General features: G+C 44.8%; 1 protein-coding gene across 1 annotated transcript in view; it reads right to left on the reverse strand.

Moving 5' to 3' along the window:
• The window catches only part of Dner (delta/notch like EGF repeat containing), a 296,027-nt gene extending 284,939 nt beyond the window's left edge, over positions 1-11,088 (reverse strand). Inside the window, exon 1 of the mRNA XM_021727111.3 lies at positions 10,668-11,088. Within this exon, the coding sequence (XP_021582786.2) occupies positions 10,668-10,943 (276 nt within the window). The 5' untranslated portion in view covers positions 10,944-11,088. The remainder of the gene's footprint in view (positions 1-10,667) is intronic.
• Positions 11,089-15,340: the final 4,252 nt, after the last annotated feature.

The raw sequence follows: 15,340 nt of genomic DNA on the forward strand, positions 1-15,340 counted from the left end.
AGTGGCATCAAACATAAGAGCTCTAATTAAAAGTTATCAACCACCCCCATTGATGAGTCTGGTTAATTAAGCACCAAAAATCTTAAGCTTCTAAAGAGTAAAACAACAAGTGTAAGCAAGATCAAAGGAAAACTACAGACAGGGGGACAGTGTTCACAACACAAAGGACCAAGGAGTGATTTCCTTCATTAACAAAGAGCTGTTACAAATCAATGGGGAAAAAAAAACTCAACCCAAAGGAAATAAGGCAAAAATAACAGTAGACAATTCATAAGGAATGTTTTCCCACCTTTATAATTTCAAAAATGCAAAGAGAAGGCAGGAGATATAACTCAGTGACAAAGCACTTGCCTAGCAGGTGCGAGGTCCTGGGTTTGATCCCAGCACTGAAAAACAATAAGTAAAATAAAAACAAAAACGCAAAGAGAACCAGTAAGATGTCATGTTTTACATATCAATGAACACACATATACACAAAACAAAACTTTGAATGCCAGTGTGGATAAAAATGTGAGTAAATAGGCATTCTTATATGCTGTTAGTAAATATGCAAAATTATTCAAGCTTTTTGGATGACACTTTAACAACACTAATTAGAAGGTATGTGGAGGGGTGGCCATGTGTTGCGGTGTCATTGGGGCAACAGTATTATAACAAAAAGATTGGAAAAAATGTGCACTATTGAGGACATAAAGGAATACATGACTATGCAGACAGCAGAGGGCTGAGTGCGGATCCGTGGTAGAGCATGTGCTCAGCATGCAGAAGGCCCTGGGTCCTCAGCAGCACTGGGGAATACTATCCATTGGAATACCATTCATCCAAAGAATGAGCTTGCTTTCCATTTTAAGACACAGTTAACATATTCAAAACAGATTCAGGAAAAAGTTGCCGAACACAGTGGATAGGGGGATTTCGTTTTTATATGAAACACGTGTGCATGCAAGTATTTACATAGTTTTCATATGTATTTATGTGTACAGAGAAGAAAATGTAAAGCTACACTAAAACGTGAACAGTGAGTGGTGCAGAGGCAGAGGGTAAGGTAATTAGCAAAGAGGCAGAGCGGGCAAGACAAGTCGACCCCTAGGCCTTTTTTACCACGTTTGCACAGATTTTTAACGCCTTGGCAGTCTGACCATTACCCTGGAGGGGCCAATGAAGACCTAAAGCTATGAGCCGATTCCATACACAAGTTAAATTCAGGTTAATAAAATTTGCCTTATGTGATAAGAATTTGACTAACCCTTCAGAAAAATTTGACTAACCCTTCAGAAATTTGACTAACCCTTCAGAAAAAAAGCTGGGAATCAGAACAGGGACTCGTCAGACCTTCGGGGTGAGGTTGCCAGATTTGGCAAATCAACATGTAGGCGTCCACATTGAACTTGAATCTTAGATAAATGAAGTATAATATTTGGCACATACTTTATATGCATTGTGTATCTGAAATTCAGTCTGAACTGAGCGTCCTGTACGTTATCCTGCACCCCTACCCTGTGACCCTTCCTGGTCCCTGATGGGCTCCTAACCTGCCTCAATCCAGGCCCAGAGGCCCCCGGATATGCAGCTGCTGCTTCTTCCATTCCAGTGGTAGATTCATGGGTGGATGACTCCTTAAAGAACCACAGCAAATGAGTGGACCGTTCCCCACTAGGATATGCACACACACAGTTGGGCTTCTCAGTACATCCACCTACTCCTGAAATCACCTCTGGAGCCCAGGTTCAGAATCCTAGTCCCACCTAAGTGCAAAACTTTATCCTGTTTTTTGAGAATTCTTGTCATCTCAATATCTCCCTGGTTCCCCCTTCTATCCTATCCTAAAGAGCAAGTTCCAAAGGATCTAGATGAGACAAAACGATTTGGTAGATTGAGAGTCATCATGCCTCCTGACTCCAGGCTTCCCAGAAGCTACAACAGTCTCAATACAGTAAGTAACTGACAACAAGATAGATATATAAACTCAACAGAATAGAATAAAGAGTTGGGAAGCCGACCGACACAAGTACACAAGTATGGTCAAATGGTTTTTGGACAAAGCTGTCATTACAGTTTGGATCTGGAATCTTCCACCAAGGTTTGTGTGTTGACTTGGTCTCCAGCGTGGCACCACTCAGAGGTGGGGCTCTGGGATGGAACTGGTTCATGAAAGGTCTGACCTGATCAATGAATTAGTCCATTGATGGCATTATGGGGAGGTACTGGGAACTTGAGGAGGGAGGGCCAAGATGCAGGAAGCAGGTCACCAGGGTGGTAACCTGGAGGGCTATGATCTTGTCCAGTCTTTTCCCCCAAGCCACTCTCCCTCCCTACTGCGCCCACTTCCATGAAGAGCCTGCCTTGCCATACCCACTGTGGTGTTCTGCCTCACAACCAGCCCACAGCCAAGGAGCCAAGCAAGATGGGCAGAAACCATCAAAATACATAAACCTTTCCTCTCCAAGTTGACCTTCTTGGCTATCTTGTCACAGTGATGGCAAGCTGACTAACAGAGGTGCCAAAATAATTTAATGGAGATAGATCATCTTTTCAACAAATGTTTCTGGAACAATCGGATATCATCTGTCTAAAAAGAATAAACAAAACTACAGTAATAAGACCTACAAAACTACATTCAAACAAAACATCCAAATACTAAAAAGGGGACGTAGGACCAAATGTAAAACCTAAAACATGAAAAAACATAGGAGGACATTTCTGAGGACATTTCTGAGGTCTTGAGTTAGGCAAAGATTTCTTAGTTCACAAAAAAAAAAAATCACAATCCATAAAAGAAAAAAAATTACATTTTATCCACTTTTAAAACCTGCCCTTTGAAAGGTTCTATTAAGAAAATTAAATGCCACAGACTGGGAGAAAATATTTGTAAATCACATATCCAATAAAGGCTATGTGTGCAAAATATGGCGGAAAACTCTTGCAGCTCACACACACACAGACACTTCATCAAGGACAATGGATGGCAAATAGCATATGCAGAGGTGGGCATCATAAACCAACATGGAATTGCAAATTAAGCCCACAATAGGACACCACTACACACTTACTAGAAAAACTAGAATTTAAATCACCAACATTATGCCAAGAACTGACAGGGACACAAACAACTGGAACTCTTTCATTGTTGATACCAATGAATCATGTAGCTGTTCTGGAAAAGAGTTTGGCAGCTACTCAGAGAGTTTAACATGCATTCACCACGTGACCTAGCAACCCCAGTAAATCCTAAGCATTAACTCAAGGGAATGCTTGTGATCTCCCATGGAAGAAGGACTAGATAGTCTTCCTCTCTTGTGATTGCTTCTACCACAGAAACTCCAGAAAGGAGTTTCAGTCTGCCTCTGGAACCCCAAAGCAATTACAAATCCTCCTTTAAGTGAACTATAAGAACCAGGTAAGTACCAGCACTGAAATTCTAAAGGATGTACCAAGCCCGGAGCTGTGAGCAAAACATAGCAGAGTTTTCTTTCCAAGTGACTTTTCGTTATGTGCACTGGCTTCCTTTCTCAGATCTCCACTGTTTTCAAAAGCCTTCTACTTTTATTTCTCCAAGGGGGAAAAAAAAAATCAACATTTTACTGACTCAAAGCATCCCTCCAAAAACTAAAACTGCTTCATCTGGAACCACCAACTCCTCTTTTCTTCTCTGCTTCCCTCTGGTACTTACTTGAGGTTCAAGGCCACAGCAAATATAGTGATGATAGTAATAAACTATGCTCAAGGCCACAATGCCCAGGCTCAGATGTCATGGCGCTGGATGACCCGTGGTAAATTTCCTTAGCCATAAAGTGAAGAATCATTAGCACTTTTATAAAAATGGCACTTTTTAAAAAATTTGTGTCTATAGAAGGCCAATTTGTGCCAGAGGCAGCTTCTTCCCCTGTCCCCTGCCCAGTTCTGGGTATCACCCTTCTATATCCTACCAACCATCCTATTAATAAATGAGGACATAGGTTTCAGGAAAGCTAAGGCGCTGGTAGGAACTCAGCAGGGATTCATTCTCACATGCACCTGAAACCTTTCAGATTAGCATTTTTTTTTTCCCTTGCTGCCTGCACCTCCCCAGAAATAGACTGTTACTGGACATCCAAGTATTGACCAAGGGCAGATATAAAATGAAAAGTTAAGGTCTATCCTAGAACATTCTAGAAATTTAAGCATTTTGAAGACAGGGACTCTTGCTTATTCTTCTGTTTGTCAGCCCCACTGGTCAGCCCAAGAGTCTGAGCTACAGATATCCATCAAAAAGGAATAGAAAGGGAACAAGCCTTTAGCTAAGTCAAATAAATCAAAATGAAAAAAATAAAATATTTCCAAAAACATGTGCAGAATGTTTAGGAGAGGGTCAAAAGTCACATAATAAACATCTTTGGCCTTGCAGCCATACCATGCATGGCCCGGACAAAACAAATGAAAAAGGTGACTGTGCATGACACAGACTTAGCCACAGACACTGATGTTTGAATTTCATAGGATTATCACCAAAAAAAAAATTAGCCTCATTTTTTTCAACTGCTTAAAAATATTAATGTCATTCTTAGCCATGGGCAGAGGGGGAGGAGAGGGGATGTGGATTGTGTTTTTCCAACCCCTGATTTAGTTCATCAGGAAAGTATTTTTATGAAGAAGTTTTATTAGAAATGTAAAAGCCAAGGCTACTTCAAAAAAGCCTTTGGAAAAAATATTTTGCACTTCCCAGAACAGACCCAGAAAGTATTACACAGGTTAACTGTCTTCGAGAAATTTCCTCCTCCTAAACACAGCCCCCGCACACATGCCCTGGATCTGCCCCATGGGACCCAGTGCCCCCCAATCCCCTAACTGTACCCCACTGAGGCCAGTACTTACTCAGCAATATTTATGGAGCACCTCCTGAATGTACGGGAGACCTGGATCGACCCTTTCACTTACTGGCTTTACCTGCTCTTAGTTCCTAAATACACCCTTTCATTTTTAACTTGCTTCACCTGCTTTTAGTTGACTTTAAAAATCACCAATTTGAGAGGCGTGTGAGCCATGACCTGTGGTGTGTGGGCCATGATAGTGACCACTGAAGAAGTCTGATTATATGCAAGCAAACCGCCAATCACTTCCTAACCACCATCCATCTTTCCTCAGGCCTTGTCCCATCAATAGCCCCAAACCCTTTCCTCAGGGAGACGAATTTGAGATTTGCCGTCCTGGCTCTATACACAGTCACCTCATGAATAAACTCTCTGTCTTTTGCAAAACTCATTGGCATGCCACACAGTGGGCCAAAGAGGCCTAGACTGGTAACACTACTACACGTAGCTCCTGCACTGGGAGCCTGTCTGCCCTCCCTCCAGCGGGGAGAGCAGGCCCCTGCTCTTCAAGACAACAGTTCCAAGATGCACATCCTGATTACTGATTGGAGATTAGTGAGTTCAAATAAAAACAATTAGTGAGTCCATAACAACCCAAGATTGCCGGCACAGGCTTCTTTTGCTCTGTGTTAGGTTCTTCGTACCCAGGTGACAGGAGGAGCCACCTTTCCTTGGTGGTGTCTCCTTGGGGGCTTGGCACTAACAAGACATTTTTCTAAGCCACACCCACCTTCAAGGTTGGCATCAGGATCCCGTCTCCACAGATGAGAACCCCAAGCCTCAGAGGGCACCGGGGCCAGATTCCAAGCCAGGCCTCACTCCCTCGCTGTGCTCCTTTCACTCAGAATCCACTTGCAGGTGTCCAGGAATTCCTGGACCTGGGACCTGGATGCCCTCTGGGTCAGAATGAACTAGGGTGGATGTGACTATCTTATTTCCTTTGCCTCGTGCTGCATGCTGGCAGGCTGGGTATGACAGGCGACGAGAGCCTAGCAGAGTCTTCTCAGCCCTGACGATACAGTGGAATCACCTGGAAAGGACTTACAAATGACCAGTGCCCAGGCCCCACCCCAGACCAATTAAATCAGAATCTGGGGAATGGGGGAGAGAAGGACCCAGAACGGGTGTTAAAGCTCCCAGGTGACCCCAGTAAGCAGCCAGGGCTGAGGGCAGGTGAAGCAGGGGAGGAGTAAATACATAGACATTCTGTCTAGGAAAGTTGGCCATGTCTCTGGGTTTTGGTTGTGGGGACAGGATTCTGCAGTTGCTGCTCTGGGTTAGGTGGCTCTGTCCACAGCCGCTTCCTGAGTTAGTAAGGACGTAAAGACTCTAAAAATACAACCCGGCATTCAGCTTTCTGACTCAAATGCCCTTCAACTTCAGACTAGGTTTTCTTCCTCTGATGCTTGTGAAATGAGGACATAAACAAAACCATCTTGGATGGCACCATGTCACATGAGATGCTTAAGTGAAGAAGCTAGGACCAGAATGCATCCTTGTCAGGTGGCCCATGTGAGAAAGGTGACGTTTCCTAAACATGCACCAAGAGCACCATGCATGAAATAAGAAAATTGTAAGTTAATAACACCAAAAAAGTCAACTGCTTCCTTCTTAAAATTGTTACAGGAATTTTGACACTTTTTTCTTTCTTTTCAAAGGAAAATGTCAAGTCACCGAGAATTTCCTGAGAAATCGTTTATTTCAGGGTAAAAGAACTATGTGTTGATAAAAATTCTAATGCAATTAATCTGTCATTTTAAAAACTGATGTCATAGCATAGCTTATCCTCGTAGAGAGAAAAGATCAAGTCTGTTCATTGAAGGAAAACAATTTATTCACAGACAGTGAATAAATTGGAATAATCATAGTTTACACAGGGAAAAGATAATCCTCTCTTGATATACCTTGTACATGGGTAACAGTTTGCTTTTTCAAAATGTTTTAAAATTCATCCTCACCACACTTCTTTATACTTATAGAAAAAACTTTATAGAGTTCTCATTTGCGAGTTGCATCATTTCTATAAAGAAAATAAGTATTATTAGTCCATTTTAGAGATATAAATATTGAAATTCAGGGATGGACAATGACTCTCTCAAGGTTATAAATATTCAATAGAATGGCCAGAGGAAGAAGCAATGTCCTAGGGCTGAGGATATAGCTCAGTGGTACAGCGCTTGCCCAGAATGCATGAGGCCCCATATTCCATCTCCAGTACCACAAAACAAAACAACAAAAACCCACACAAAACAAGGGCAGCAATGTCCTTTGACATTGCTGCTGGTATCCAACATTTTGCACGTGTGTGTGTGTGCGCGCACGCGCGTGTGTTCGCACAAAGTCCAGTAGAGAACACCAATGCCATACAAAGAACTAGATTCTAGATTTCTATGTTGTTCTTTGTTAGCAAATCTCAATTTTAAAAAATGTGTTCACCATTTCATGTTAGCATGTTTGATCAGAAGAGAGGATTATAGAATCAGCTAAATGAGTAATATTAATTTGCATGAAAAGCAGCTGCCCTAGACCTCTTTTTCTTTCCAAGTGCAGAAATTGACACATTTTTATTATAATTTGAAAGAATATATTCCTTAGTAAACATGTAATTTTTAAAAAAGAAAAAAGGTGACTGCTTGGATATTTTGCAAAGAATTAGTTCATTTAAATAAAATAAACTTTACCAACAAACATTAAAATAATCCTTACCCTTGATGGATAGCCCAGTATAAAAGAGGACCTCCTGTACCACTTGCCAGAAAAACTGGTCAAACGGCCACCACTCTGATACCTGTTTCCCCATCCAAACCCGAACACAAACAACCTCAAATTTTAACAAGTTAACGTTTTTTTTTTTTTCAAACCTACCTAAAACATTTATATTTCTTTTATTTAGCGTGCACTTGCAGGTTATTATGGGAAAACACCTTCAGAGAAGACCCAGAATTCTGGTGGCTTGAGAAAGCAAGAAACAAAGGCTGGCTTGGGGCCTGGGTTGGAACTGCACAGTGTGCAGGGTTGGGACCTCCCAAGAGCACCAAAGAAGGAAGGCCACAGGCTCTTATTACCTTGCCTAGGCACGGGGGACGGGAGAGACGGCAAGGTGAGGCTTAAAAGCTGTCAACAAACATCAAAACGTGGAATCAGACTCTTCAGGACCAACCCTGGGAGGTAATTTGAAAGTGAGGAAACAGACAGCCCTGCTACAATGTCCAGATCCTGTGAGTTCCTTGTCCCTCAGATAACACAGAAGCACCTGGGACACCACCTGCTTACCCAGCCAGCACCAAGGGGCCCCCCAGAAAAGCTGAAGACAGCCTCACCCCTTTGGGTCCCAATTAGTGGTTCCTGGTTTTCTCAAAATTTCCCACACAAAGGGAAATTTCTAGATCCGAATGCCACTATTGTCAACATGACTGCATTTGTAATTAGAGGAGGGGTGGCACTCTCTGTTTAGAAGAGTCTCTTCACACACAGATCAAATTCCATCTTCAGTTTATCCTGTGAACAACGACAGGGGCTGCAATAGGGACCTTCCCTCCCCTTATCTGTAGCTGAGTATGTGGGGATTTTGTGGTTGTTTTTTCTAATTTCTCTATTGAGGTTGCCTTTTGTAGTATTGTTATCTGTTTTGTTCTCTGTTCCTATAGAAATGAGAGTCTGGAGTCTTGCTGCAAGCTCATGAAAGATTAAATTAAAATCATCAGGAATGAATTTTTTATGGGCTATGATGGCCATAAGGCCAGAAGCTCTTCTGGGTAACCAGGTCCGACCTGCTAAGTTTTCCTGTTAGAATTACAGTTACTGCACTCTCTCCAACAAGGACCTCGGAGCATCCAGTGTCCTTTCTCAGACGGACAGCGTTCACACAGCCAAGCCTGCTGAAGTGGGAACTACACAGGAAACCAGAATCTGTTTTGAACCAGTTGGTTCTGCAATATTTATGTATTAGTTCATGACTTTTCTGAATAAATTACCTTATATATCAAGTCGCTACTTAAGACAAATCAAAATATTTGTGCTTCTCTATTAGTCATCTTTTGGAAGCACTAACACACTCTTCCCCTTTCTTGAAGATTTCTTACATCTAATTTTAGAGTCACCAAAAAAAAAAAAAAAATCTGCCAGCTGTGTTAAATTCCCAATGCCCAGTCTTCTTCAGGTTGATCTGAACTGATGTGCATGCTCACCTTCTTTCTCCTGCCTATTCCCACTCTATTCTGGGTGCAGGTCAGCTCTTTATTTCAAAGGAGGAATTCAGACCTCGTTGTAAATGCAACAGTCATTTAATAGAAGCTTCTTCTTCAGGAAAAGTCATATAAATCATCAATCAGCAGGGAGAATTAGTATGATTCATTCTCTGATTTTTCATTTGCAGTTCTCATTTTGGCAAAAGCAAGACTTTGTTCTAACGGTTAGGATGGTTCCACTAGGCACTTCTCCTAAAGAGCTGACGTGCCCCAAACGTACTCCTGGTGTTCATATCACAAAATTCACCACCACCACCATCATCTTTAAAGAAATTAAAGCTTCTTGAAACCAGTTAACAAAGAGGAAGAAAAAATACTGAAAATACAAACTCGAGCTCATAATTCGCTATTAAATAAAAAAAGATTCTAGACAAATAGCAAAAATTCAGTCAAGGTCAAGCTTTTCAATCCCATTTACCCCCGCTAAATAAAAAAATAAAGTCTATGTTATAGACAGAGAGACCTTTTTCCCCTTTTTAGAAAAGCCCATTTGAGCACCGTCAAAGTAACTCTTCTTTGTATCATATTTGCATGAAACAAACTCCTCCACCCTAAATATAAGGAAGAAAGCAAGCGATCCCAAATACTCTCCACGTTCACGTGGTTTGATTTAATCATTTCGGATTCATCCTTACCCTGGAAAGAGACTTGAGGATTTTCTAGCTACACACTTGGCCCTACCAATTCGCCCTCTGAAAAATGTGAATGCGAATGGGTGTCGCCGAGCTTCATTATACTTGGAAAAGCCTCATTTATTATTTTGTGCCAAATTCTCTCGGAAATCTCTAATTCAAGGACGGTGGCTAGCCCGCTCGCGTTCATTCCACCGCCACACGCTTCTGGGAGTCGTCGCTGTGCCCTGCTCACACCCTGGCTGCCAGCCCCCAAAGTACGCCTCGAGGAGCGTCCAGCCAGAAGGGCGACGCCGCCGGCCCCACGCTTAAGGGCGCCGCGAATGCCTCGCACTGTTCCAGTGCCCTCTCCCACGCCTAGAAAGGGCTGGTTGCAGGCCGAGCGGAGGCAGCTGCCCTCCGGCCTATGGCTGCTTGTCAGAGCTCTTCTAAGTGGGGGGAGGAGAGGAAAGCAGTGGACCACCTGGCACCCGGCCCACTGCCACCTGCCTCCCACATCGTGCACCCTCGACACACACAGGGTCTAATGGGATAGGAAGCAGGGGCTAGCTGAACACCCAACACCTCACTAGGGATGCTTGGAGCCGGCTCCTCTGGGCTGCCACCCTGGGCACGGAGACCGCGCTCTGGCAGAAATTGGCTCGGTCGGGGCCAGGAGGGGCGCGCCACTCTGTGGCCAGCGGTCGCGACAAGAGTACTGGAGCTGGGGTGGTTTCTGGGACCTGGGCTGCATTGCCCGCGAATTAGTGTGGGCAGGGGAGCCGCACCTAGCCGCACCTAAAGGATGGGTCCAGAGGTAGGCTCCTTTCGCTCCCTAAAGTGGCAAAAGCCAGTCTCGGGCGTGCTGGAGCCCCGCGTCAGGCAGCAGCAGCAACAGCAGGCAGGGAGAGGACGCGGGTCTCCAGCCTGCCCTTCTCACCGCGCGTGCAGCGTCCACTCACCTGGCAGTCGCTGCCGGAGACCCCAGCGGGACAAGTGCAACTGTAGCCGCGCTCCCCGGCGGAGACGGCATGCTCCTGGCCGGGCGCTGGATGTGGGGTGCACACGCCCCCGTTCCGGCACGGCTGTGCTGCACACGGTCCGAGTACAGTCAGGGGCGCGGCGGGCACCGGGCTGGCGAGGCAGCCACCGCGGGGCCCAGCACTGAGCAGCAGCGGCAGCAGGGCCAGCGCGGGCAGCAGCTGCGCACCGGGCGCCTGGGCGCGGCGGGGAGGCATGGCTGGCCGGGAGGGCGCGGGAGCTGGAGCCGAAGCTGGGGCGCGGTGGCAGTGGCGGCGGCAGCGACCGTGGCGTCTGGGGCTGCTCGGCGGGGCCAGACGCCTCCTACAGCTGCGGGGATCCGTGGTTCCCCAGGCAACCGCGGGCGGGGCTGGAGGGGCGGGGCTAACGGGGGCGGGGCACCGGGGAGGAGGACAGAGGAGTAGGAACCCTTTCCTGGTGGGGAGTTGGGGCTGGAGTCCAGGAAGACTGCCCTGGGTCCTCCGCCCCAAGGGGTCGGTGTCGCGAGCTTGTCCGAAAGCCCCGAGGGCGCAGCGATGGTAGCACGAGACTGTAAGGGGAGCCAGGAGATGCTTGGGGAGGAGAGAGGATGGAGAGGTCCACGCAGGCTGGAGGGAGGACTTGACTGCTCGCAGCAGCCGCCCGCGGCCTCTTGGCGCAGAATCTGTGACACCGCGGCGGGCACCGGCCTGACCTCATTCTCCGGGGCTGCTCCACCCGCTCGCACAACACTTGACACTTGCCCCAGCACACTCGGCTTTCCTGCACCACCTCAGAAGCCAACCAACGCCCAGTTTGCTTGGAAGTGACCTTGTGTCCTATGGAGGGCCCCGGGCCCTTGTCCTTGGTGCTGACCGAGTCAGGTCTCTTCTCGCTGGCCCTTTCCTGAGTTCAGAGCCCGCGGTGTCACTTAGAAATGCTTGTCCTTAGCTTGTGAGCGCTGGAAGAGGCCTCTGGATCAAAGTTCCCCACCTTGTTGTTAAACCAAGGAGAAAGTCCAGACCCAGTAGGTCAATTGACTCCCAGCCCAGAATTTTGTCAGAACAGTTTAAAAGCGCCGGTTCGCAAAGGCCCTGTGGGCGGCTGGACTTCCTGCTGACCTCTGCATGAAAGGATCATTCACGGTGACCTGTCTTGGGGACCTTTCTGAATGTCCTGCTTCCAAAGAGGCCACTCTCCTCAGCCCAAAACTGAGCCCCGCTTTGTCTCCACCACCTGAACTTCCACAACCTCTACTTTACATAGGGCTCCCCAGAACTTGTTACCTTGTTTTTAAGGTGGCCTCATGAAAAAAAAAATGACCCCTTTGGGTTGATGGGTTTGATGGGTTTTTTAGGGTTCACATAAAGAGGTTTGTAAAAACTGGGCAAATAAGAAAGTAGGGAGTCCAAATGCTTGAGGAGACACAGATGAGCAGCCAGGGGCCATTAGAAGTCCTCCCGGAGGAAACAGGAGGCAAACTTCCTAGACTCTATCAGCCCTGTGCAGACACAGACACAAATGGCAGAGGTTTGTGCTTTAGGAGATGCCTAAAATTCATGTGACAATGAAGGAAACCAGCAGAGGAAATTCATACCTCCAAGTGGATCCAAACAGTATTACATTTTCCCTAACACCTGCTGTCTTTTTATCTGAGACCTCCTCTGAAGGGGAAAAAAAAAATCTTAATTTTGTGCCACGCCAGCACCCTCTGCTGGCACTAGTCTCATTATTCATGTGGTTTTGCACTTTCTGTGCCCCTGGAATCTACATCCTTTCTCCTGACACTAACTCTTCTATTCCAAGACTCAGATTTATGGATAGTGCCACTCACTTCCTTCCACCACCACACACATGAACAAAGCAAAGGATGCGGTTTTTAAAATGTTGTAAGCTAATTAAAATCACATTTTTAGTTGATTACATTTTTGCCTAAGGGACCCCTTTGTGAATTTCATAATACTTTGAAATAGAAGCCAATTAACAAGAGAGTTTATATTCTAAATGCTGATTTCTGAATTTTCCAGATAATATTCCATTTTTTAAAAGTCTGTCATTAATCTTTAAAAGTCATATTATTGCATAAACAATACGAGACCATTTTAGTTTTCTCCATGCTAAAAAGGAAGACTAAATCTTTCAGTTTATAGGTAGAGCCATGTGATTAGTTTTGGAAAATAGAACATGGATTTGTATGCCCTGGCTCCAAAACATTCATGCTCTTAAGAACCACGGGTAATTACCATTGCCATGCTCAGAGAACTAGGCCTTTTCTTTTTTTTTTTTAATTTTTTATTTTTTTATTGGTTGTTCACAACATTACAAAGCTCTTGACATATCATATTTCATACATTAGATTGAAGTGGGTTATGAACTCCCAATTTTACCCCAAATGCAGATTGCAGAATCACGTCGGTTATACATCCACAATTTTACATAATGCCCAATTAGTAATTGGAGAACTAGGCCTTTTCTGTAGGCTCTGAAGGCTGGAAACTTGGCTGACAGTTTCCAACCATCTGTAAGACCCCCAAATACTCAACTACAAAGTCCAACTAATGCATTATCTTGTCTATTAACAGAAGTGATGAAAATAATATCTGCTTTACATTTAAGTGAAAGATAGAAATTTAATCATCCATGCCTTTGTTTATTATTCTAAACTTGTAGAACATCAAGTCTTCATCCATTTTCTTCATCTGTTTTGGACTTGTATAACAGAATGCAACAGACTGGGACATGTATAATGGAGAAACTTATAGACTCACAGATGAGGAAGCCCAATAACAAGGACTGGCACTTGTTAACGATCTTCTTGCTGCATCATCTCGTGGTAGAAAACAGAAAGACAAGAGAGTGCAAGAGGGGCCCTAACCTGCCTTTTTATAATGCCATTAATCCCACCCATGAGAGCAGAGTCCTATTTAAGAAGGCTTTTCAGAGGTAATTGCATCACAAGGGCGCAAACTTCATCAAAGGATTGATGGGTCATGGCCAAATTGACTACAGAGAGGTGAAAACTGTAGACGGTGGGACCTAGTTGGAGGAAGAAGGGCACTGGGGGTGTGCCCTGGAAGGGTATATCTTGTCCCTAGCATGTATGTGTGTATTTCTCTCTCAGTCTCTCTCTCCAACCCCTTCCCTCCCTCCTGCCCCGCTCTCTCCCTCTACTTCCTGACTACTCATGAGTGGACAGCTTTCCTCTACCATGCCCTTCTGCCATGATGCTGTGACTCATATCAGTCCCTAAACAATGGAGCCAGCTGACCAGGACATGAAACCTCAGAAACTGTGAGCCAAAATGAGTATTTCCCCTTTCAAGTGGTTTGTCATGTATTTTGGTCACAGCAAGGAAAAACTGACTAACACAGTCACCTGGTATGACCTCCTAGGGCTTGAACTAAGATTCCAACTGGAACACTGACACAGGTGACAATCACCTCCAGCTTATGGGGAGCACCACAGAGAGCTACCGTCTCTCCAGAGCCCCTCAGTGTTCTGCAGCCATCGGCAAGGTGGTCCCTGCACTTGTCTCCCACTCACAGAGTTGCCTGCAGACAGTGACTCACTCCTCTGCCTCTGCTCACATTCAGTAAGCACCAGGGAATGCCGGTGCCCCTGCAGAGAAAAGGCTTGGACTTTGGACTGAAGCTGCAGTCCCCTTGAAAGAAAACTCAGGCACACACAGAGAGAAGAGACCTATTGCCTGGTGGTGATTTCCTTTCCAACAGTCCCAAACAGCTTCCTCTGGTCACAGTAGTTTAGGAGGACCTGTAAGCACATTAGGCAAGTTACTTTGTGTCTTGGACTTTCGGATGCCACATAACATGGAGATAGAAATCCCTACTTTATAGACCTTTTGGGAGAAATAAATATAATGATGGCAATAATGCAGAGGATTTACAGTGAGCCAGGCACTAATATGAGTATATCTTACATATTACCTCACTTAATCCTAATGTCATCACCTTGAAGTAGAAAACCATGACCTGTACCAAATTAAAAGAGAAAATTGAGCTGAGCATGATGATCACAGTGACTCAAGAGGCCAAGTTAGAAGGATCACAAATGCAAGGCCAGCCTGGGCAACTTAGTGAGACCTATCTCAAGGAAAAAAATAAAAACAGATGGGGATGAAACTCAGTGGTGGAGGGCCTCTGGGTTCAATCCTTAGTACATGAAGCAGGGATAGAGGTAGAGATACAGAGACATGTACACACATATATGTATATAACTGTGATGCATGCCATCATATATAGTCAGCTCTCGGAATCCATGGGTTCTACAACCAACCATGGATCAAAAATACTTGGAAGAAAAATTACCGCTGTACTGAACATATGCCAACTTTTGTTCTTTGTCATTATTTCCTAAACAATTTGCCATACCCTATCAACTATTTACATAGCCTTTGCACTGTATTAAGAATTATAAGTAATAGAGATGATTTAAAGCTTACAGGAGAATATGTGTAGGTTTTGCCAATACTAGACCTTTTTATATGAGGGAACTGAGCATCCATGGATTTTGATATTTGTAAAGGGTCCTAGAACCATTTCCCACAGATACCAAGGAACAACTGTATATGTATGATATTTATATCCTATATGCATGTATAAACAGCATTCCATATAGT

Source organism: Ictidomys tridecemlineatus, chromosome 7 (genome assembly GCF_052094955.1).
Source record: "Ictidomys tridecemlineatus isolate mIctTri1 chromosome 7, mIctTri1.hap1, whole genome shotgun sequence".
Lineage (NCBI taxonomy): Eukaryota > Metazoa > Chordata > Mammalia > Rodentia > Sciuridae > Ictidomys > Ictidomys tridecemlineatus.